The sequence below is a fragment of the Saimiri boliviensis genome, chromosome 4 (genome assembly GCF_048565385.1).
Source record: "Saimiri boliviensis isolate mSaiBol1 chromosome 4, mSaiBol1.pri, whole genome shotgun sequence".
NCBI classification, from domain to species: domain Eukaryota; kingdom Metazoa; phylum Chordata; class Mammalia; order Primates; family Cebidae; genus Saimiri; species Saimiri boliviensis.
Genome location: NC_133452.1, coordinates 134,006,306 through 134,030,595, shown reverse-complemented (window position 1 = coordinate 134,030,595; position 24,290 = coordinate 134,006,306). Strand labels below are relative to the sequence as shown.

General features: G+C 43.6%; 2 protein-coding genes across 4 annotated transcripts in view; one reads left to right on the top strand and one right to left on the bottom strand.

Moving 5' to 3' along the window:
• Nucleotides 1-7,248, bottom strand: part of LOC101051494 (uncharacterized) — a 55,236-nt gene extending 47,988 nt beyond the window's left edge. The window contains exon 1 of the mRNA XM_039467419.2: nucleotides 6,338-7,248. Coding sequence (XP_039323353.2) covers nucleotides 6,352-7,248 — 897 coding nt within the window. The 3' untranslated portion in view covers nucleotides 6,338-6,351. The remainder of the gene's footprint in view (nucleotides 1-6,337) is intronic.
• On the top strand, nucleotides 5,949-24,230 carry TRIM39 (tripartite motif containing 39). 3 transcript variants are annotated; one of them, XM_074398328.1, is made up of 9 exons: nucleotides 5,949-6,209; nucleotides 6,789-6,850; nucleotides 8,813-8,944; nucleotides 9,206-9,665; nucleotides 10,679-10,774; nucleotides 15,938-16,168; nucleotides 20,421-20,443; nucleotides 21,021-21,136; nucleotides 22,213-24,230. In XM_074398328.1, exons 4-9 carry the CDS (start codon nucleotides 9,213-9,215, stop codon nucleotides 22,758-22,760), a joined length of 1,467 nt encoding a protein of 488 aa, XP_074254429.1. In that variant the 5' UTR covers nucleotides 5,949-6,209; nucleotides 6,789-6,850; nucleotides 8,813-8,944; nucleotides 9,206-9,212; the 3' UTR covers nucleotides 22,761-24,230. The 3 variants fall into 3 exon arrangements, with proteins under 3 accessions (XP_074254429.1, XP_039323352.1, XP_039323350.1); XM_039467418.2 differs by lacking the exon at nucleotides 5,949-6,209 and having other exon boundaries at nucleotides 6,760-6,850; XM_039467416.2 differs by lacking the exons at nucleotides 5,949-6,209; nucleotides 6,789-6,850 and adding an exon at nucleotides 6,886-6,975.
• Nucleotides 24,231-24,290: the final 60 nt, after the last annotated feature.

Sequence of the window (24,290 nt, the reverse complement as noted above, 5' to 3'; positions counted from 1 at the left end):
TTGCGGTGAGCCGAGATTACGCCATTGCACTCCAGCCTGGGTAACAAGAGCGAAACTCTGTCTCAAAAAAAAAAAAAACTGTAAGAAAACCCAAGAAAGCAAATTAGAATCTGGAGGTCAGGATGGTTTTCTTAATGAGGACAGGTAGGGGTGTGTTTGTGTTTGCACACATGCACACAGAGATAGGACAAGCACACATGCATGTGTACGTAGACCAATAAACAATCCAACAGGAAAAATGGGCAAAGGATAGAACTGAAAACAAATCTGAATGGCAAACAGTAACATAAAGATAATCAAAATTATTAAAGGGAAGAGAAAACATAATTAAAAGTAATTGGCTGGCAAAAAGAAAAAACAAAAAAAAAACAAAAATAATACCTATCTTTGCTGGGCATGTGGGAAGGGAGCAGGATCATACATTGTTGCAAGGAAATGTAAAAATTAACAGCCTTCTGAAAAAGCAATATGGCAACATCTATTAGAAATATGCCATATCCTTCAACCCAGAAACCTTTCTTACAGAAATAAACCCACTAGCACATGACGTGTTCAGAAAGTTGTTATTGTAACAACTTTACATTTTAACAGTTTTTTATTGTAACTGTGTAGCAGAAAAAAAAAGGAAACTAAGTATCAACAGGAAACTAAGCAAATGCCTATCTACTCACAAAAGGTTAAAAAAAAATTGCCTGCAAAGCAAGATCCATTATGTAATTATCAAGAATTATACAAATTTTTAAAAATATGAAAATATCAGCAATGGCAGCACTGTAGGAAAACAGACTACAGTAGTTCCTTCTTATTCTTGGAAGACATGTTCCAAGATCCCCAGTGGATGCCTGAAACCACCAGTAGTACAGAACCCGATTGCTGTTAATAGGAACTTTTTTTGGCGATGTTTCCCACCCACAATTTTAATGAGTTTTCTATCTTAACTAATTGTTTAACATGCACTGTGGCCACAACTTTTCCATTTTGAAGTGTAACAGCAAAACTAGCAAAAGTTTTTTTTTCCTTTTTCATAATTTCAGGGATAGAAGATTCGTTCTGACCATAGATCTTAGCAAACTCAGCATTTTTAAAAATTTCCTTATTAAGTCAAGAACTTTTACCTTTTCACTTTTTTTTTTTTTTTTTTTTTTTTTTGAGACGGAGTTTCACTCTTGTTACCCAGGCTGGAGTGCAATGGTGCCATCTCGACTCACCGCAACCTCCGCTTCCTGGGTTCAAGCAATTCTCCTGCCCCAGCTTCCTGAGTAGCCGGGATTACAGGCACCCGCCACCATGCCCAGCTAATGTTTTGTATTTTTAGTAGAGATGGGGTTTCACCATGTTGACCAGGATGGTCTCGATCTCTTGACCTCGTGATCCACCCGCCTCAGCCCTCCCTGGGATTACAGGCATGAGCCACCGTGCCCGGCACCTTTTCACTTAATAGAAGCACTTCACGGCTTCTCTTTGGTATATCCAAGTTGCCACCATTAGTACTCTTGCATTTTGCAGCCACTGTCATGTAAAATAAGGGTTCCATGAATATAAGTACTGTGTTACTTAGGCAGTAGAACTGATAACCAAGAAGGCTATTAAGTGACTAACAGACAGGCTGCATATACAGTGTGGATTTGCAAAGGGATGATGCAAATGCTGGGGACAGATGGAGTGGTACAGCAGGAGATTTCATCATGCTCATCAGAATGGTGCGGTGTTTAATTTAAAACTTAGGAATTATTTCTGAAATTTTCCACTTAAAATTTTCAGATTGTGGTTGCCAAAAGTAACTGAAACCTTAAGAAATGAAACCGAGGATAAGGGGGAAACTACTGTATTTCATCATATGCTGGTATGGATAGAAATAGGCACAACCTTACTGAGGAGAGCAAAATCACCTGGTAACCACTGAACAGGCCCCAGAGACAAAAACCCCTTATCTGAGGAATTTCGATGACAAAGACAACCTGGTGACCACCAAACAGGCAAAACTCCTTTTCCGGGAATTCAAAAGTAATTAAACTTTCCTAGCATCTAAAGTCTGGTTCCAGGCCTCTTTCAACTTCTATAAGTAACTAAAATTCTATACATCTCTGAAATGCCATGCCAAAACTCATTTTACAACCCTAAGCTCCTACTTTAAGATCTATAAATACCCCTAAAGAAAAATCCACAGCAGCACACTCTGTCCTCTTGCTGAGGCACCCCACTGCACTCTTCTGCAGCGTTCTGTAACCGCCCAAGGGGTTCATCTTGGCTGCTGTCTACACAGAGTCAATTCACTGAGACAGGGGAATTGTGAAAAACTAGAGAAAAACTAATTCAAGCAGAACCTGCTGTGTGGATGACCAGAGTTTTATTACTCAAATCAGTCTCTCCAGCAGCACTGGGGAGCAGAGTTTTAAAAGGTAACTTGGTGTGCTATGGGAAGCCAGTGGGTCAGGAGTGCTGATTGGTCAGAGACACAATCACAGGGAGGCAAAACTGTCTTCCAGCACTGAGTCAGTTCCTGGGTGGGGGGGCACAAGATCAGATGAGCCATTTTGGCGGCCAAGGTAAGTGGATCACCTGAGGTCAGGAGTTGGAGACCAGCCTGACCAACACGGTGAACCCTGTCTCTACTAAAAAATTTTTTTTAATTAAAAAAAATAATTAGCCAGGGGTGGTGGCACACACCTATACTGTCAGCTACTTGAGAGGCTGACACAGAGGAATTGCTTGAACCTGGGAGGTAGAGGTTGCAGTGAGCTGAGATCGTGCCCTTTGCACTCCAGTCTGAGTGACAAGAGCAGGACTCCGTCTCAAAAAAAAAAAAAAAAAAAAAAAAAAAATCAGATGAGCCAGTTTACTGATCTGGGTAGTGCCAGCTGACCCATCAAGTGCAGGTCTGCAAAAATACCTCAAGCACGGATCATAGGAGCAGTTTAGGGAGGGAACCTTGGAGCCTCCAGCTGCATGACTCCTAAACCCTAATTTCTAATCTTGTGGCTAATATTACAGTCTAGTCCCCAGGCAAGGAGGCCTGCTTTGGGAAAGGGCTGTTAGTCTTTGTTTAAACTATAACTAAGTTTTTCTCCCAAAGTTAGTTCAGCCTGTGCCAAGGAATGAACAAGAACAGCTTGGAGGTTAGAAGCAAGATGAAGTAGGTTAAGTTAGGTCTCTTTCACTTTGCAAAAGTAGTTTCTGTTCTTCCCTTCTAATAAACTTTCCTTTTTTCAAACCTACACTGTTTGTACGTATGGTAAATTCATTTTACCCACCTGCAAGTCAACTACTTCCTGGTGCCAGGACTCTGACACCTTGCCAGGCACTTACAGAAACATGAAGAATCTAATAGAATTTTAAATTTCCATGCCTTCCAACCCAGCAGCTCAACTTCCAGGAATTTATCCTACTAATATAATAGCATGACAATCTAAAGATGTATGTGCAAGGATGCTCTCTGCAGACTTCATTTAATAAGATGTGGAAAGAACCTTAAATGTCTACTCAAAATTGTTGAATAAATTCCATGTCTACAAAATGACTAACGCAGACTTGAAAAAGAATGAGGTAGCTCTATATCACCAAACTGGAACAATAAAAGACAGCCATTATAAAGTATAGAAAGCAAGCTGAAGACTGCCTTTATGTTTGAAACTATTCATGACAAAAAAATGTTTTTAATGCAGGGGGGATTAGATACTTTGCCTTCTCGTAAGAAAGTATCTCACAAGTCTCAGACAGTTAAACCCCGCCCTTATCCCTTCCATCTCATCATATCTGACCTCAACCAGTTTCCTACCTACACTGCTCATATGCCCATTTGCTCTACATGACTCAGTCATTTCAAGATTGCTTCTGTTTTTCCTTACTGATACAAAAACAATGTTAAAAATGTATGTTTAAAATTTGTTTAATTACATCCCATTATTATAGTTTCATTTTTGCATATTCCTTTGTTGAAAATCCTTTGGTATAAACCAACATCAAAAGTCGGTGTTATTCCACCCTTCTTGAACTGTAATTCTTTTTAAATAAGGAATAGCCTTTCTTGTTTGAAGACTATACTTAGACTCTAGCACATTCAAAAATCTTGGCAACTTTCAAAGCCAACAACAAATGTGTCAAGAGCTCAGATCCCCTTTATTATCATTATTAAATAGACAGATGAAAATAAGATATTATACATTGTTTTCACTCTTTCCCATTTACTATCTTTTGAAAAATACTGAGCACTTCACTCCTGTCAGGAGCTGGCAAATTACAGTCAGCTATTTGTGTTGGTATGACTCAAAAGCTAAGAACCGTTTTTACATTTTTTAAATGATTGGGGAGGGAGGGTCAGAATCCAAGGGAATATTTTATGACATTTGAAAACGTTATGAAATTCAAATTTGAGCATCCATAATAAAGTTTTATTGGAATACAGCCATGCTCATTTAGCTTTTGTTTGTTTTTGGAGTCGGAGTCTGGCTCTGTCGTCCAGGCTGCCGTGCAGTGGCACGATCTCGGCTCACTGCAACCTCTGCCTCCTGTCCTGAAGCAATTCTCCTGCCTGAGCATCCCCATCAGCTGGGATTACAGGTGCGTGCCACACACCCGGCTGAGTTTTGTATTTTTACTAGAGACAGGGCTTCACTGTGTTGGCCAGGCAGGTCTCAAACTCCTGACCTCAGGTGATCTGCCCACCTCAGCCTCCCAAAGTCCTAGGATTACAGGCGTGAGCCACGGCGTCTGGCCTACATTTAGTATTGTCTGCAAGAAGAAAGTATGGACCACAAAGCCAAAAAGATGTCCTCTCTGTTTCTCTACAGCAAGCCCTGTTACATGTCATACTACTTGCACTTTATAATTTTATAGTTTTACCTAGACATTTTCCCATTTTTCCTTCCATATTCAGCATAAAATCCCCTTAATATCAGTCTCTAGGCAAGCACATTCTTCATAATCCTTAGAATCAGCAGGGCGCGGTGGCTCACGCCTATAATCCCAACATTTTGGGAGGGCGAGGCGGGTGGATCACGAGGTCAGGAGTTCAAGACCAGCCTGGACAAGACAGTGAAACCCCGTCTCAACTAAAAATACAAAAATTAGCCGGATGTGGGGGCAAGCGCCTGTAATCCCAGCTACTCAGGAGGCTGAGGCAGAGAATCGCTTAAACCCGGGAGGTGGAGATTGCAGCGAGCCGAGGTCAAGCCACTGCACTCCAGCCAGGGCAACACAACGAGATTCCGTCTAAAAGGGAAAGAGAAAGGGAAAGGGAGAGAAGAATTGGACTTTCTCTTGTTAATTTCTTGTTAATTTCCTTAGTCTAATCACATTCCTGGTTATCTACAAACTGAAAGCCAGAAAGAAGGGCTATCAACATCTTAAGCGCCACAAATTAACAAATCAAAACCAAATCTGACCATAATCACTATCCCTCTGGAGCCACGGCTAAGGAGGCTCAATGCCCAGTTAGTGGCTTTCAAACTCCCTTACAAGTGAGGCATCTTGTGAATTGGAACAAGCACTGCTGCTAAAATCCCTAACGGCCATATAGCAATGCGGAAAAAGGTGTCAAATGTAATTTTCTCAAATTTAATCTTCTTCAATTGTTGGCACCAAATAAAAAGGAACAGTAAAGAAAAAGTAGACTCCTGTAATTAGCATGTGCGATAGATACCTCGGACATTGAATCATATTCTCTGCAACTAAACAGTTTCTGGCTCCCAAGATGAGAGGTTAAATAATGCAAGGTGTTTGTAAACAGCAGCACAACTTACACTGGAAACTAGGGCACTTTCTCACCAAGCCGAGTACATCAAAATTTGCTCACTTCTTTCAATCCACATTCTGCATGACTAGTGTTGGGGGCGAGGAGGCGGAGCTAGCTATCTTTTCTACCAGCCGGGTCACACCCCTCCTATCACTAACTCCTCCTCCTCAGCGCCTTCACACCTCTACCCAGTACTAACCCCTCCCCAGCCCCATCACCTCTTCCCCGGCCTCATCACCTCACCCACTTCCACCAAAATCACAGATCTGGTAAGCTTCCAGCAGCAGGCGAGCAAAACAGGGAGGCTACAATACGAAAGTCCGCAGTCCCTACACAAACACTATCTGCACCTGCCGAGAAAGTCAAGTCACAGCCCCAGAATTGCAGGAACAGACCTTGGCTCTCACCCGGTTAACCAGCGTTTATCCAGCGCACGTGCTGCGGTCGGACCCCGTGCGAAAGAGCTAAGGACACAAAGGTGAGCAGTACAGTCGCGGTTCCCGCTCTCTCCCGGCTCCCACTCCAGCGGGGTGGGTAATTTTGGTAAATTTCGCCAAGCAGGAGCAGGACAAAGAGCATTTGGAGTCTACCGCAGGGAGAACTTACCTAATCCCTGAATGTTAAAAGGCCAAAGCTCCCCTAGTCGGAAGTGACGTGCCAGCTGAGCCCCGCAGGTCCGCCACGTAATTGGCCGCCGCCGCAGCTAGCCACCCTCTCACCGGACTGGCCCGAAGACAGGAAAAGTGTGGAAGTCCACAAGCCGCCCCCGCCCCGCCCTCCTCAGCGACTCCCGGCTGCACCGGGAGCGGCGGCGCCTGGCCGGCGTCGGGGCCTGGAGCCGGGACGAGGCAGGCTCGCCGGCCGGGGCGTCCACCAGCGCCCTGCGGGCAATGGGCTTCAGCGCCCGAGCGCGCGCATGCGCGGGCCTGCTTCTGCAGAGGCTTCCTCGGGTCACCTGGACGCCGGCATCTCGGCCACCTGCCCCTCCGGGTCCCTTCTCGCCCTTGACGCCTCCCGCTGGTTCTCATCGCCAGGCCTCTTTCTTCTTCTTCCGCAGGCACCTCTAGACCCGGCCGCGACCGCCCGCCGACACCCTGGGTGCCGCTGACACGAGCCTCGGTGCGGCTTCCGCTTCCGGCGAGTATTGTGTGTCGCGCCGCGGGCGGGGGCGAGGGGAGGAGGAAGGAGGGAGGCAGCGCTCCGGCGGCTCCGCGCCCCGCACTCCCGGACCCGAAGCCGGGAAGGTAGGTGCTGTCCCGCCGCCGCGCCCGGGCCTGGGGCCTGCCCCCGCCGGCCGGCTCCGCACGCCGCGTCCCAGCGCCCCGCGACTGCGTCACCGGCCCCCTGCACGTAACCGCAGCTGCCTCCGCCCGCCTCGGGCCCGGGCGGACGTTTTGCCGCCCCGGCGACGTCAGCGCGTCCGGCGTTGCTTGGCTACCCCGCCGTTCCCCCGTCCCGCTGCCGCTCACCTCCCCGGGTGACACTGACGCAGTCACCGCGGGTCTCGGCTGCGTCATAGCGTTGGGCATCCCACCTTCACGTCATACCTCTTCCTCACCTGGACACGCATCCCTCCCTGCCCTGTCAACCACGACGCTCCTCTTTCCCCTCTCTAATCCCCCTGCCCCAGATCTGGCGGAAGAAGGTGGAGATGGGGGTGGGACAGAGTTGTGGACCCCCGCTCAGGAGAGGGTCGCAAGGTGGGACACCCTGAACAGTGGTGGAAACAAAATGAGTATGTCCCTGAAGTTTGCCCTTCAGCTGAGACACAAGGAGTAGATGGAGAGGAAGGACCAACCCAGAGGCACTCAAGGTCTCACTATGGCTATAGCTCCAAGTCCTCGCCATCCCTCCCTAACCCTTTCCCCATTTCCCTCACCACTTCTTTGCCAGTCTAGATCCGTCCTGCTGCCTTACTGTGCATGCAGTTCTACTCAGGTGAGGAGGCCACCTAATTTGTGAAAGACTGAGGAAGGGGTAGGGTCACCACTAGTCAAAGTTGAATTCCCACAGGTAAAGAACAGTCATCTGACTGAACTTCTCTCCTATTGCTGACAGAAGAAATTCAAGTCCAAAGAAGTTATCAGCTCCTACTCCAAACCAAACACATTTGTGTGTGCCAACCACATATACAGGAACAGTTGTTGTTAACCCACCTCATTACATGGCCACTTAATCTCTCAGCACATAGATCTACCAAATTTCCTTCCTTCCATTAGGTCCCTGGTTAAGGATGGGGGTCGGGGAGAAAGGGTTATGGGAATAGATAAATCAACTTACCTATGGCGAAAAGTATCGACGTTTTAAGGATGGATTGGGGGACCAACCTTCTGTTTCATAAATCTGATGTATTTCCAGTTCTTCTGAGGCTGCACTTGAGGGAGATCTGATTGCCTCTCTTCTGCCTCTTAATTCCCAACCACTTCAGAACCTATTATGTCCAGGCATTAGTTATCAATAGCTATATGATACAGTATGCCCAGGCATTAGTTATCACTACAAATAGACATACTGCTCTCTTTTCAAGAAGTTGTTGGCCTGGGCTTAGTAATGTACTCCTTAATGTAGTTGCCATAATTTATCAGTTTTCAGCAGTTCTAAGTGTCCAAACGCACACAATAGAATTGGAATGTTGCATGAAACATTTCATTCCAAGAAGAGGGCATACTTCCTTTAGGCTAGTCTGATAAAAGGAAGAACAATTTCAGATTTTCCTGAAAAGAGGTTGTCACCTTTGCCTCATTCATTCCATTTATTACATTTTAGAACAGTGTTATCTAACCCTTTGAATTCGATGACTCTTTTGCTTATCCGCGGTGACTGACAGAACAAAAATTATGCCCAGACTTTTTTTTTAAGCTCATCAGCTATCATTAGTGTCAATGTATTTTATGTCTGGCCCAAGACACCTCTTCTTCCAGTGGGCCCGAGGAAGCCAAAAGGTTGCATATCGTCAGAGAATCAAGTTTAGACTCCAGTGACTTATCATAAAGCTCTTATAACATTAAAATATGACTAATATAAGAAATGTTAATATTTTTCTGACTTTTTTACTCCCCAAATTCCTTTCTTGTCTATTAGAAGCACATGCCAAACTAGGATACAGTGATCTGGAACTATTGGTTCTAAGATACAAGTGGAATGAGCCTGGATCAGAAGAAGTATGCTGAGCTAGAGTTGAAGAAAGCTTCTCTTTCTAACGAGAAAGCAGAGGTAAGAGACAAGATAGATTGGGGATTGGGTGTCAGTTTACTAACAAAAAAAAGGTTGATCATTGGGAGTCACAAGTTTTGGAAATGGAGAAACAAAGAGGTTGAATTGATTGGAAGAGAAGATGGAGAATAACAAGATAGGGCAAAAATCTGGAGTTAGGACTTAACATAGGGGTAAATGTCAGGCCAGGGATGCAAAAATAAATCAATAAAACGTTCAATTAACATTTTTATTTTCTCTGTCTCCTTCCCTACCCCCAAGTTAAATTATGGCAGAGACAAGTCTGTTAGAGGCTGGGGCCTCTGCAGCCTCCACAGCTGCAGCTTTGGAGAACTTACAGGTGGAGGCAAGCTGCTCTGTGTGCCTGGAATATCTGAAGGAGCCTGTCATCATTGAGTGTGGGCACAACTTCTGCAAAGCTTGCATCACCCGCTGGTGGGAGGACCTAGAGAGGGACTTTCCTTGTCCTGTCTGTCGAAAGACATCGCGCTACCGCAGTCTCCGGCCTAATCGGCAACTAGGCAGTATGGTAGAAATTGCCAAGCAGCTGCAGGCCGTCAAGCGGAAGATCCGGGATGAGAGCCTCTGCCCCCAACACCATGAAGCCCTTAGCCTTTTCTGTTATGAGGACCAGGAGGCTGTATGCTTGATATGTGCAATTTCCCACACCCACCGGGCCCACACCGTTGTGCCACTGGACGACGCTACACAGGAGTACAAGGTGGGGAACCAGACACGTGATGTCAATGTGGGTAAAAAGGAAGGACCGCAGAGGATGAGATACTCCCTATGTAGAGATTGTAAGCTCCTACTACTCACTCTGTATTCCCCTCAGAGCTGCATGCACAGGGGCACACAGTATGTGTGATGAGTTGTCCTCTAGCTTGAAAAAGGACGATGGTGAGAATTGCCCTAAAATTTCTCTCTGACTTTTGCAATACATGAGTCTTATGGGTGAATATTGGTATGTGTGGTCTTGGAAAATATCATAATTTTCGTAAATGAATGAAACTCCATGGAGAAGATTAAACTTAGGAAGAACTGAAAAGTAGTCTGGTTTTCATTCTGCCTGTCTGCTCAGAATGCTCCTTGTTTTCACACTGGTATTGGGAATAGGTGCTGTCACTTTAGACTGATACTCACCAGACTAAGCTGAACCATTCTGTTGTTTGCAGCTTCTACAGGTAATCGGTAACATGGCATACCGTTTAATTTACTGCTGAGACACAGGAAAATGTTTAAATAAAGGAAACGAGATATTAATGTGTTAGCGTTTTATCTGTACTTTGCTTAATTATTTTAGTCTTGAAAGTAAGATTTCAGGTTACTTACAGTATAGTAAGTTTTTATTTTAGGTGGATAGAGGTGGATGGGAAGACAGGTTTAAAGAAAGGTATTAGGGTACAGAAGGTTGCTTTGATGGTAATAGGCAGTTGCCTCAGTAAAAAAATGAAAAGATTTGAGGAAAGACACAGAGTTGGTGACAACTATCTCAGATTCCATAAGAGGATAGTTGGGTGAACAGAGAAGGTGATGTGGACAGGCTGGTGGCAGGAAGAGGGACTGTAGGAAGTTGACCTCCCAAATTATAGGTAAGAAAAGAAGTCAGATCAAGAGGCAGTCAGGTGGCTAGGAAGCAAATAAATGGTTTAAAACAAATGGTTTAATCTCTGAATGATAGATTTACCAGTCCACCCCAAATGTCACCACTCCCACTTCCTCCCTACCCTTCAGGAAAAACTGCAGAAGTGTCTGGAGCCCTTGGAACAAAAGCTGCAGGAGATCACTCGCTGCAAGTCCTCTGAGGAGAAGAAGCCTACTGAGCTCAAGGTAAAGGCAGGCAATCCCATGTAGGCTGCTCTGAAGGGTATTGCCTCTGAGGGAATTAACTATATATAATTTAATCCACAGTTCTGGTTCATTAGAAAAATACAGTTCCCTTAGATGAGAACATGTACTGGAAAAAAAGAAAAGAAAAGAAAAGAAAAATGCAGTTCTCAGCAGGGCATGGTGGCTCATACCTGTAATTTCAACAATTCTGGAGGCCAAGGGTGGGCAGATTGAGCTCAGGAGTTTGAGACTACCCTGGGCAATGTAAATCTCATCTCTACTACAATACAAAAAAAATTTAGCTGGGTGTGGTGGTGTGCACCTGTAGTCCCAGCTACTCAGGAGGCTGAGGCAGGAGAATTGCTTGAACCTGGGAGGTGGAAGTTGCAGTGAGCCAAGATTGCACCTACACTCCAGCCTGGGCAACAGAGCGAGACTCTGTCTCCAACAAAAAAGGAAAGAAAAATGTAGTTCTCTCAAAAATGATGGTATTTTATTAGGCTTGATTGTCATGAAAGATTGTACTTAAATTACTTGTCATGAATTAAGCGTTAAGAGGGATTTAAGGGAGAAGAACAGACAGAATATCTTACATCTGGTTAGCTGAGAGAGTTCGTGTCTCTTGGTCTCCTTTTTTAAAGCAGCAGAGCAGGCTCTGTGCTGAGAAGGCAGGGATGGGAATTTCTTAGAGGAATTGAAGAGAGGAGAATTTGGAGGATTCACTGGGGAGAAAGGGAAAAGGAGCTGACCAAGAATCTCAGAAGAGCTATCCAATGACATTAGGACCACATTCTTATAACGCAAGTAAGCTAGATGATGTTGATTCCATCCTAGAATGTTCTTCCCCTCTCCATCCTCCGCCACAGGATCTTATTCATCTCTCTGATGCAATGAAAACCACTTCCTATGGAGCCTTTCCTGACCCTTCAGAAATTAACTTTCTTAATTTTCATACAGTTTTGCACCTCTTTTATAGCATTGCCTTATTTGTAGCATGGTATTTCGGTATCTGTCTTTTTTCTTCGATTGAACGGTGAACAATTATCACTTGTAGCAAAAATAATAACTAGAATTGAGTTCTGTGCATTAATTCCTAAAGTATCCATGATAATCCAGATTTATAGGGTTGTTAGCATCTTAAGAGTTCAGGCCAAATTGGGTAAGTGAGTCACAGAAAAGCTACGAAAAGGGCAAAAAGAAGGAAATCCTGAGATCATCTTTGTAAAATGTAGGGGTAAATTTAGATATTCTTTAAGGTAGGTATTATTACCTTCAGCTTACACAGAAGGAAATGGACTTTGGATAAGCGGCTAGTCCAAGATCATAAAGCCAGGAAGTGGAAAACTCAGGAATACTAGTTCTTCATGAATCAGTAAATATTTGTTAAGCTCCTGGTTTAGGCCGAACCCTGTACTTGACACTGAGGAACAATGATGAGCAAAAACACAGTTCCTGCCCTCCTTGAGCTTAAAGTTAATGGAGAAAATAGGTAATGGCACAAAAAGCACAGCTGCAAGTTCATAAGAAGATAACATAAAAATTTGGCCTCATTAAAGGTTTCCCGAAGAAGTAACGAGTTTTTTTTTTTTTTTTTGAGACGGAGTTTCGCTCTTGTTACCCAGGCTGGAGTGCAATGGTGCGATCTCGGCTCACCGCAACCTCCGCCTCCTGGGTTCAGGCAATTCTCCTGCCCCAGCCTCCTGAGTAGCTGGGATTACAGGCACGCACCACCATGCCCAGCTAATTTTTTGTATTTTTAGTAGAGACGGGGTTTCACCATGTTGAACAGGATGGTCTCGATCTCTCGACCTTGTGATCCACCCGCCTCGGCCTCCCAAAGTGCTGGGATTACAGGCTTGAGCCACCGCGCCCGGCCGAAGTAACGAGTTTTTAAGATGGACATTTAGGGATCGCCAGAAATTAAATACCAGTTTTAATTTGTAGAAACACAAATATTTAAATGAATGACAACATTTCATCAGAAAGCAAATACTATTACCTTAATGCTTTATACATTTTACCAAAGTAAGCATTTGGATTTTTTAAAATTTGAACCAATTTTGGTTACAAAGGTGAACTGTTAAAAAAGGTTTTTGTTCTTTTAAAAGGCCTTCTGAGAAACCTAAAAATATGAAAATAGGGCTTATTACTAGTCATTCACTCTCTTTTTCATGTTGATCACCTTCTTGAAGGTAAAGGATACAGAGGGAAATACACCTTTTTAAAACCTTTTAAGTGTTTGAACAGAAGTGTAGTGGTTTTTAAATTGTAAATTGTCATTTCAGTGGCCTCTGAAACTACCACCAGCATTCCTCTTGTAACCATCTGAATTCTCTCTCCTCCCTTATCAGACTCAATGCCCCTTATAAAAATCATTTGTAATTATGCTAACTGAAAATTACAGGTAACCTGTATATGTAATTTTAAATTTTGAAGAGTCTTATCATGTCCCAATATAATATAACATATAATGAAACATAATTGATGATAAAATATGGTATGTAATACTTGGGCATGACTACCCTGAAAGAGTAGTTTACAGTGTAGCCAGTTATATGCTCGCACCTATATGTGTCGTCAGCAATACAATAAATACAAATTCAGACTGAGATGATATGTGTCAATGTGATTGAAATACCATAAGTAGCTTAGCTGTTGGTGATATGATTTTTTTATAATAATAACTTTTGGTAAAATTCTAAGTAAAACAAAATACAATTTTGAGTTTTTTTCAGCTATTGCTAAAAAATTCATGTCTAGTAAAACCATGTAAGAATTACTCTGTGTTTATACAATATAAAATGGCATTCAAGCCCAGGCCTATGTTTTTTAATATCCAGCAGAACGTTAGAAAATGTTACAGGTCAATTCACTATGCCAGGTTTTCTCACACATTGGAGGTGTGCTAGCATCCTTGTCAGGAACTCCCCCAAACGTGGAAAACAAGAATATGTGTCCATTTTCAAAATATTTTCAGAGGGAGGTAACACCTTCATTAAGAACCATTGCCCTACAAACATAGTGAAAAAAAAAAAAAAAGATTACGGGTTTATAAAAGGAAGAGCCTTTTTGCTTCCTATTTGTCACAGTCATGAATGTTAAACTTACACCCATACATCACCCCTAAACAAACACACATGCACACTTATGTACTCATGCACTCACATACACAAAAACGCTGTGTTTTATTGAGGGCAACTCTGAGAATATACTTTGTTCAGATGTGCACTGAGAAGGCAGCAGTGGGAAGTGAAGTGGCCCTGAACTAGAAAGAGCTACTCAGCCTCTGCTAGGAACTAGCTTGAATCCACAAATGCCATGCTTGTCATCCCCATCCTGGCTTCGCATCCTCACTCTCTCTTCACCCTCTTCACCTTTCTTTCCGTATCCACTTCTAGAGTGCCACCCTCTCCTGCTCACTTTGCTTCATTATTAGTCACATGATGCTTGAGGAATCGTTCTTTGGGAAGATCACTATTTATTTTAGTGGAGATGCAGAAGAGAAGATACACTGATAATTCCCAGAAAGTGTTATGGCTGGTGTTTGAGTCCTATGTTATCAGATTTCAGGAATGCTAGAGGCTTCAGTCTATGTGCTGGCTTAAAGAAATTATGTTTCAAATTTCAAGCAGCTAATTACTAATAAACCTCTGGAACCTGTTCCTGGGCTAGGAATTGCCAATTCTCTGAAGTGACTTGAAACAATTTAACAAGTTCAGCCCTGAAATCTACCTATGTATATTTTGTAACAACCCATTATTAAACTCTTTTTTTTTTTTTTTTTTTTTTTTTTTTTGAGAAGGAGTTTTGCTCTTGTTACCCAGCCAGGCTGGAGTGCAATGGCGCAATCTCGGCTCACCGCAACCTCTGCCTCCTGGGTTCAGGCAATTCTCCTGCCTCAGCCTCCTGAGTAGCTGGGATTACAGGCACACGCCACCATGCCCAGCTAATTTTTTGTATTTTTAGTAGAGGCGGTGTTTCACTATGTTGACCAGGATGGTCTCGATCTCTTGACCACCTGCCTCGGCCTCCCAAAGTGCTGGGATTACAGGTGTGAGCCACCGCATTCAGCCCATTATTAAACTCTTAACTGATTCTTATACTTTCCCAGTTGGTTCTCTGGTTTTTATCTGGTGGATGTGTTACAATATGCAAAGAATGAACAACTTTTAACTTTTTAATATTTGTACTTTTCATTGTGTTGTTTTTGTTGATGTTTGTTTGTTTTGAAACAGAATCTCACTCACCCAGGCTGGAGCACAGTGGTGATCATAGTACACTAACTTGAACTCTAGGATTCAAGCCATCCATCCTCTTGTGTCAGCCCTTTGAGTAGCTAAGACTGCAGGTGTGCATTACCACACCCAACTAATTTTTTTTTTCTTTTTAGTTGAGACAAGGTCTCATCATGTTGCCCAGGTTGGTCTCAGACTCTTGGCCTCAAGTCATCCTCTCACCTGGGCTTCCTAAGCACTAAGTTAACAGGCATGAGCCTGTACTTTCCTTTTCTTGACAGATTGAATTAACTAGAACTTTACAGTTGGTAGTAACACAGCTATCTCTGTTATCTGTAATAATGAATGTCATATCATTGAGTTTTTTATCTTAAATTAAAAATACATATGTATCCCTAATGGTCACTACCAAGTCATCAGTGGGGGGTGATGATGATGGAGCCATTCTTTACAGAAGGAAATTCCAGTGAAGCAGAAAATTAGTGTTCTGTTAAACCTTTTTTATTTATTTATTTATTTTTTAGACAAGGTCTTTATCTGTTGCCCAGGTTGGAGTACAATGGTGCAATAATCTCAGCTCACTGCAACCTTTGCCTTCTGGGCTCAAGCCATCATCCCACCTCAGCCTCTCCAATAGCTGAGACTACAGGAATGCACCACCACACCCAGCTAATTTTTCTATTTTTTGTAGAGTTAGGGTTTTACCACGTTGCCTAAGCTGGTCTCGAACTCCTGAGCTCAAGCAATCTACCTGCCTCAGCCTCCCAAAGTCCTGGAATTACAGACATGCGTCACCACACCCAGCCTTTGTTAAACCATTTCCAATGAAACTGGAAGTCTCTGTTAATTCATACATATGGTGGGTGAGAGAAAGGCTTCCTTATAACCCACTGACCCTGCTGATACAACATCTTCCCTCTTTTTTCAGAGACTAGTGGAAAGTCGCCGACAGCAGATCTTAAGAGAGTTTGAAGAGCTTCATAGGCGGCTGGATGAAGAGCAGCAGGTGTTGCTTTCACGACTAGAAGAAGAAGAACAGGACATTCTGCAGCGACTCCGAGAAAATGCTGCTCACCTTGGGGACAAGCGCCGGGACCTGGCCCACTTGGCTGCTGAGGTGGAGGGCAAGTGCTTACAGTCGGGCTTCGAGATGCTTAAGGTTCGACCTTTGCCCCTGCCTAGCCCCTCAGGTCAAGGGCAGTGTAGCTTTGCAGAAGGCGTTCTGTCAGCCTGGGATGCTCATTCTTCTGCTCTGCTTCCCTAAATCCAGTTCTTCTAGGTATACTCAAAGGATTTTTGCTACAGAAAAGCTGATCTGATTTCTCCCATCCCCTTCTAATCATTTTTGTGTTTTTATGTTTTGTCAGCAATTATGTGCTTAATCTGTTCTAAAGAAAAAATTCACTCTTTTGAAAGGAGGGAAGTCTAGTCTGAATTAGTGAAAACCTATTTTAAAGATTTTGTAAATGCAGTTACCATACTTTTAAGTCCTGAAATTTTTTTTATGTAGTGCTGAAAAAGAACAGAAACATAGTTTAAAGGATACAGGCATACCTCAGAGATACTGTGGGTTCAGTTCCAGACCACTTCAATAAAGTGATTATCTTGATAAAGCAAGTCACATTAATTTGTTGGGTTTCCTAGTGGAATCGTAATCTTTTTGATGGTGGATGGTCTTGCGTCAATATTGACTGATCAAGATGGTGGTTGCTGAAGATTGGGGTGGCTGTGGTAATTTCTTAAAATAAGACAACAAAGTTTACTTTTGACTCTTCCTTTTATGAAAGATATCTCTGAGCATGTGATGCTGTTAAGTAGCGTATTACTCACAGTAGAACTTCTTTGAAAATCTTTGAAAACCCACATCTGTAGTTACTTACTCCACTGAAGTCCCTAAAAGTCATCCATGAGGGTTGGAATAGACTTCTAAATGCCTGTTGATACTGATATTTTGGCCTCCTTACACAAATACAAATGTTCTTAATGGCATCTAGAATGATGAATCCTTACCAGAAAGTCTTCAATTTACTTTGCCCAGATCTATCAGAAAAATCACTATTTATGGCAGCTTAATGAAGTATATTTATTAAGTAAGACTTGAAAGTCAAAATTACTCCTTGACCCATGGGCTGCCGACTGGATGCTGTGTTAGCAGATGTGAAAACAACATGAATCTCATTTTACATCTCTATCAGAACTTTTGGGTGATCAGGTGCATTGTCAATGAGCAGTACTATTTTGAAAGAAATCTTTTCTCTGAGCAGTAGGTCTCAACTTAAAATTTTCAGTAAAGGGACAGGCATGGTGGCTTATGCCTGTAATCCCAGCACCCTGGGAGGCCGAGGCAGGTGGATCGCCTGAGGTCAGGAGTGTGAGTTGAGCCTGGCCAAGATGGTGAAACCCCATCTCTACTAAAAATACAAAAATTAGGCCAGGTGCAGTGGCTTATGCCTGTAATCCCAGCACTTTGGGAGGCCAAGGCAGGTGGATCACCTGAGGTTGGGAGTTCGAGAACAGCCTGACCAACATGGAGAAACCCTGTCTCTACTGAAAATACAAAAAAAAATTAGCCGGGCATGGCGGCACATGCCTGTAATCCCAGCTACTCGGGAAGCTGAGACAGGAGAATCACTTGAACGCAGGAGGTGGAGGTTGCAGTGAGCCAAGATTGCACCATTGCACTCCAGCCTGGGCAACAAGAGCAAAACTCTTTATCAAAAAAAAAAAAAAATTAGCTGGGCATGATTGTGGGTGCCTGTGATCCCAGCTACTTGGGAGGCTGAGGCAGGAGAATCGCTTGAACCCAGAAGGTGGAGGTTGCAGTGTGCCGAGATCATGCGACTGCACTCCCTCCTGGGTGACAAGAGCGGAACTCTGCCCCCCCAAAAAAAATTTCCAGTAAATACTAGGCACATTAGCTCACACCTGTAATCCCAGCACTCTGGGAGCCCAAGGTGAGAGGATTGCTTAAGCCCAGGAATTCAAGACCAGTCTGGGCAATATAGTGCCACCCCATCTCTACAAAAAGTAATTTTTTTTAATTAAAAATATTCAGTATACCATGCTGTAAACAGATGTGCTGTCATGGAGGCTTTGTTGTTCCATTTCTAGAGCACAGGGAACGTAGATTTAGCATAATTCTTAAGAGACCTAGGATTTTTGAAATGGTAAGTGAGCATTGGTTTCAACTTAAAGTCACCAGCTGCCTTCTAATAATAGAGCCATCCTGTCCTTTGAAGCTTTGCAGCCAGGCATTGACTTCTCTCTCTCTTAAAGCCCTAGATAGTATCTTCTTGAATAGAAGGCTGTTTTGTTTACATTGAAAATGTGTTGTTTAGTGTAGCCACCTTCATCAGTAATATCTGGATAATTATAATCTCTTCATAATAATCTCTGGATAATAATCTCAGCAAGATCTTCTGGATAACTTACTGCAGCTTCTGCATCAGCACTTGCTTCTCCTTGCACTTTTTTGTTACAGAGATGGTTTTTTCTCTTAAACCAACCTACCTAACTTTAAACTTTTCTTCTGCAGCTTCCTTACCTCTCTCAGCTTTCATAGAACTGAAGAGAGGTAGAGCCTTGCTCTGGATTGGGCTTTGGCTTAAAGGAATGATCTTATATCTAGATCACTAAAATTTTCTCCATCTCAGCAATAAAGCTGTTTCACTTTCTTATCATTCATGTGTTCACTGAAGTAGCACTTTTAATTTTCTTCAATAACTTCGTTAGCATTCACAGCCTGGCTTGCTGTTTGGCACAAGAGGCCTATCTTTCAGCCCATCTTGGCTTTCAACATGCCTTCCTCACTGAGCTTAAACATCTCTAGGTGTTGATTTAAAGTGAGAGACATACGACTCTTCTATCACTTGAACACTTAGAGGCTATTGTAGGATTATTAATTGGTGTAATTTTAATATTGTTATGTCTCAGGGAATAGGGAGGCCAGAGGAGACGGAGAAAGATAAGGGAATGGCTGGTGGTAGATCAGTTAGAATACATAAAATATTTAACATATTTATCAATTAAGTTTTTCATCTTATATGAATGCAGTTCATATAAGTGCCCCAAAACAATTACAGTAGTAACATCAAAGATCACTGATCACAGCTCATACTAGATATAATCATGAAAAAGTGTGAAATATTGTGAGAATTATCAAAATGTGACAGAGACATGAAGTGAACATATGCTGTTGGAAAAAACGGTGCCAGTAGACTTGCTCGACACAGGTTGCCACCAACCTTCCAGTTGAAAAACACACAGTGTCAACAAAACACAGGAAAGCAAAGTGCAATAAAATGAGGTAGCCTGAAATTATGTATAAATAATAATTTGCTTTTGATATGTAAATACTAATAATACCTCTAAAGTGTTTGAAATAGTTTGTTCTCTTAAATAAATGGTGTTAGCAAAACTGTAGGAAACATATTTTTTAATCTTAGAGATTAGATTACCAGCATTTCAATCAGTGAGGCTTCATTGTACGTTTATGTTATGTATTGCTTGGTATTTATTCCTGTGTCCTTTCATGTATGTGTGTTCTGCTTTCCACATTAAACTGGGAAATCCTGTGGGACAGAGATTTGTCTTCTTTGTCTTCTGGACCCCAAGTATTCACAAATCAGTATTAGCACACAGTTATTAATGTTTATTGTTCCTTTTTTTTTTTTGGAGATGGAGTCTTGCTCTGTTGCCCAGGCTAGAGTGCAGTGGCATGATCTTGGCTGTCTGCAACCTTTACCTCCTGGGTTCAAGCGATTCTCCTGCCTCAGCCTCCCAGGTAGCTGGGATTATAAGTTCATGCCGCCATGCCCGGCTAATTTTTCTATTTTTTGTAGAGATGGGGTTTCACAATGTTGGCCAGGCTGGTCTTGAACTACTGATCTCAAGTGATCCACCTGCCTTGGTCTACCAAAGTGCTGGGATAACAGGCATGAGCTACTGTGCCTGACCAGTTATTAACGTTTATTAACTAATGCAAGACAAGGGATGCCAAACGGTAACAGGAATGTGTGATTTGTTCCTATGCCACCAGTCTGGAACTCTCTGTACCGATCCTCAAGGAGACTGAGATATGTGGTTGGTACTTGGGGGACAGAGTAAAGACTGACACAATCCCTGATTCCTGTAGGGAGCTCCCAGCACCCTTGAGGAGCAAAGACAAACATAAAAGAAATAATTGGGAAGTGATATAAATGAGCAGGTTTCATGATGATTGAAAATTGAAAGTAGGGATTAGGTTGGAAGTACACTCAGGTCCCTCTGGAGCTCTTCTTGCATTGTGTGACCCTCAGTTTATCCTACGCCTATTTTGTAGCTGTGGAACTTTGGGGAGGAACGGGAACCTTTGGCATTCAGGACCATTGACTACCAGGACCAATATTGCTTTCTTTTCTCCTTCCTTCTAGGATGTCAAAAGTACCCTGGAAAAGTAAGTGATGGTTGTATCTCTTTGAGTAAGTTAGGTCTTGACTTAGAGAGGAGGGGTACAGTCAGGCATTTGGGTCAGGGGTAAGATTGGGAAAGTCATGTAGCATCTGGGCAGGGTATGGGAGAAGGTTCATTGCCCCTATGAAGCCAGGTAGAGAACAAATTATTGGGAATAATCATCCCTTTTCCCCTGTAAACATCAGGACTACTTGAGAAGGAGAATGATAAGGCAGAACCAGATTCTACCATACAAGTGGGTGGAACTGTGTCCAAACAAGATGGCAGGAAGAAGGAGTTCAGAGAGCATGAAGGACAATTATCCATTTGCATGAAATATAGGAATATTTTTAGAAAGTTCTGAGGCTCACTCTCAAAAGTAGGATCTGTCCACAAGATCATAAGGCTCTCCTTGGATTCGTAAAAGAAAGCAAAAGGTGAGCTCTTCATGGAGGAGGAAGAAAGAGGGAAGATATAGAGAATTTCATTTACTCCCTAAAGACGTTAACATCTGAATAGTCACTTGGCTGGAGCTTCCCCCTGACTCCACCCTTTCTTCCCTGTCTCCCTATCCTTCCTAGATGTGAGAAGGTGAAGACCATGGAGGTGACTTCAGTATCCATAGAGCTGGAAAAGAACTTCAGCAATTTCCCCCGACAGTACTTTGCCCTAAGGAAAATCCTTAAACAGCTAATTGGTGAGTTGTTACCAAAAGGAAACTAGAAGGAACCACTAGAGAGAAGAAAGCTTTTAGGTCTTACCTTATATGGGTTTGAGTTATCCCGTCTCTCACTTTTCTTGCTCCCACCCACACCTACCCCTTTAACTGGCTTTTACTCTCACCCTGAGTCACAGAACTTGGAGTGAGAGGAAGCCTTAAGTGTTATCTACTCTTATCTACTCTACTTTTCTACATAGAGACCCAGAAAGGTTAAATAATTTGCCAAAGGCATCGGGTAGCATGATTATATAATTTATCCTGTAAACTTGCATAACCTTGAAAGGCTGGGTGGCTCACACCTGTAATCATAGCACTTTGGGAGGCCAAGGCTGGAGGATTACCTGAGGTCAAGAGTTCAAGATCAGCCTGGCCAACTTGATGAAACCCTATCTCTACTAAAAATACAAAAACTAGCCAGGTGTGGTGACATGCACATGTAATCCCAGCTACTCTGGAGGCTGAAGCAGAACTGCTTGAACCCAGGAAGTAGAGGTTGCAGTGAGCTGAGATTATGCCACTGCACTCCAGCCAGGGGGACAGAGCGAGACTCCATCTCAAAAAAAAAGTGAAAGGGAGTATCATTATATTAATGTTAATATGCAGGGAAAAATAGCCATAAAGTCATAAACGAGGCCAGTTCTCAGAAAACAGACACATGGTCACTCTATCCCTAGGCCATATGCTGTCTTGCTCTGCATTCTTCTTAACACTTTCCATTTTTTCTGGCCCTCAGGCTGTACCTTGTACTTGTCTACATAGTAAAATAAATGATGATATCAGAGGGAGATGAAGAGAGGACCAGGCGAGAACCTAGATTACCAGCCCCTGCAGAGTCAAGAGATTATCTGTTTGCTTTAGGGTCAGTGTGAGAAGTGAGCCATTGCTTTCTCCCCTCCCTTAGGTGACACCATGGATTGAGAAAGTTAATAAACCATGTTGTTCTGGGGACCTTTAAGGGGCCAGGCTCTGTCAAGGCAGGCTGGAAAAGTGAGGCAGGGGCGTTTAGCTATTCCCATCCTCATCTAGCTCCCCACTCTGGCTTCTCCCGCCAGCGGATGTGACCCTGGATCCTGAGACGGCTCATCCTAACCTAGTCCTCTCGGAGGATCGTAAGAGTGTCAAGTTCGTGGAGACAAGACTCCGGGATCTTCCTGATACACCAAGGCGTTTCACCTTCTACCCTTGCGTCCTGGCTACTGAGGGTTTCACCTCAGGTCGACACTACTGGGAGGTGGAGGTGGGCGACAAGACCCACTGGGCAGTGGGTGTGTGCCGGGACTCCGTGAGCCGAAAGGGCGAGTTGACTCCACTCCCTGAGACTGGTTACTGGCGGGTGCGGTTATGGAATGGGGACAAATACGCGGCCACCACCACACCTTTTACCCCTTTGCACATCAAGGTGAAACCCAAGCGGGTAGGCATATTCCTAGACTATGAGGCCGGCACACTGTCTTTCTACAATGTCACAGACCGCTCTCATATCTACACCTTCACTGATACTTTTACTGAGAAACTTTGGCCCCTCTTCTACCCGGGCATCCGGGCTGGACGGAAGAATGCTGCACCACTTACCATCAGACCCCCAACAGATTGGGAGTGACAGGTTGGGATGTGGGAATAACTGGGGTGAGGCAGGGTCAAGTGCTGCGGGCCTCCTTCCTGTGTCCTGCTGGAACGTCTTCGTGTCCACCTGGTTCCAGTCCTGAATCATCTTGGAGAAACACCTCAGTTTCTAGGATGGTTTCGTGTGGAGGGGGAGGCAGGACTGGGCTGGATGAGAGAGCACAGCTGTGTCTCCCTCCTGTCAGGGCAAGGAGCTGGTTCCCAGAGGATTATCTGCCCTGAAGTCCATCAGGTTTTCTGTTGCACAAGGACGGGTTGGGAAGGAAGGAGAGGCTTTTCCAGAAACAAAAAAAAATCTGTGAGGGTCTGACTTTCTCAAACCAGAGGAGGAAACAGAAACCCCTGCACATCTTTTAGGGGGTTCTTTGACCCAGGATAGTCTTGCTTCTCGAGGTAGATCACAGGAGTCTGTGTACCTCTAAATTAAAGAAAGATGAATGACAGATGCTCTCATGGGTCTCGACGTTGAGGAGTTTTTCTGAGGGCAGATGTTGGACATCAACAAGGTTAGAAGGAAGGTCAGGGAAATGGGTTAAAGGAACAAGTTCCTAGAGATTAATGAAGGGGAGAGAGGTTTCTTTGGTCTTCCATTCCAAGGGTAAGATTGCCATTATGGGTAGTATTGGCCAGAGGTAGGAATGTGGAAAGGAGAGGCTGAAAAGAAAGCAGAGGAGAACCCAGGTCCCTGCCTCAGCCTTCAGCAGAGTTGGCTGATTGCCTGCCTCTTTACACCAAGAAGTCAGTCACCTCGCTCCTCTCTAGAGCCAAGGTAGAAGAGATCCTGCAAGACATATCTATCCTTTCACAGTTTTCCCAAGGGAAATTGGAAAGGAGAGTCAGGTATTAGAGGAAAGAGTATTTGTATCCAAAGCCCTGGCCGTAAAGAATGTTACGAAGTAGCTGCTCCCAAATTGTCAGCCTTGTTACCTGGCCAAGGTGTCCAAGCCAGAAGGGAAGAAAGGTAATAGAGTCTTCCTCACCCTAAGGGCAGGGTAGAAGAGGGTGGTGTACAGGGAATGGCCAAATAGGCAACTTTCTTTGGCCCGTGTGCATCTGTCCTGGAACTGCTGTTTACAAAAGCCAGGCTTTTGCCTGTTTGTTGCCATCCCTCACCCTTTGCCATTTCCCTTTTCAGAGAATGTAAATGATTTTCATGTTAGGCCAAAATAAACAACTTATAGGGTACATATGTTGTCATAAAAGGTAAAAGTGATGCATGCCAAACCAAACTAAACTAATTTGGATTATCTGCTGTTTGGGTAATCTTCACAGAAATGACTGAGAGAAGAATCTGCAGTTTATTGAGGGCATTTCAGTTCCTCCTACCACCTCAACAGGACATTGTCCAGACTCTCCTCCTCTTACCTTTGTGCCTTGATTGTGGTTCTTTGTGGCAAGATACTTTGGTTGGTTAAAATAATATGGAACAAAGGATCCACTGAAGTGATCTCTGTGTTGTGTGGTAATTTGGTGATAGCCTTGTACTGATGTGTAAGAATCACTGGGT

Bases quoted from the DNA above. Each gene is read 5' to 3' on its own strand.
- TRIM39 (XM_074398328.1), top strand. From the start codon at position 9,213: ATGGCAGAGACAAGTCTGTTAGAGGCTGGGGCCTCTGCAGCCTCCACA. The intron at 16,169-20,420 runs GTTCGACCTTTG...CCTTCCTTCTAG, and splicing joins CGGGCTTCGAGATGCTTAAG to GATGTCAAAAGTACCCTGGA. The intron at 21,137-22,212 runs GTGAGTTGTTAC...TTCTCCCGCCAG, and splicing joins AATCCTTAAACAGCTAATTG to CGGATGTGACCCTGGATCCT.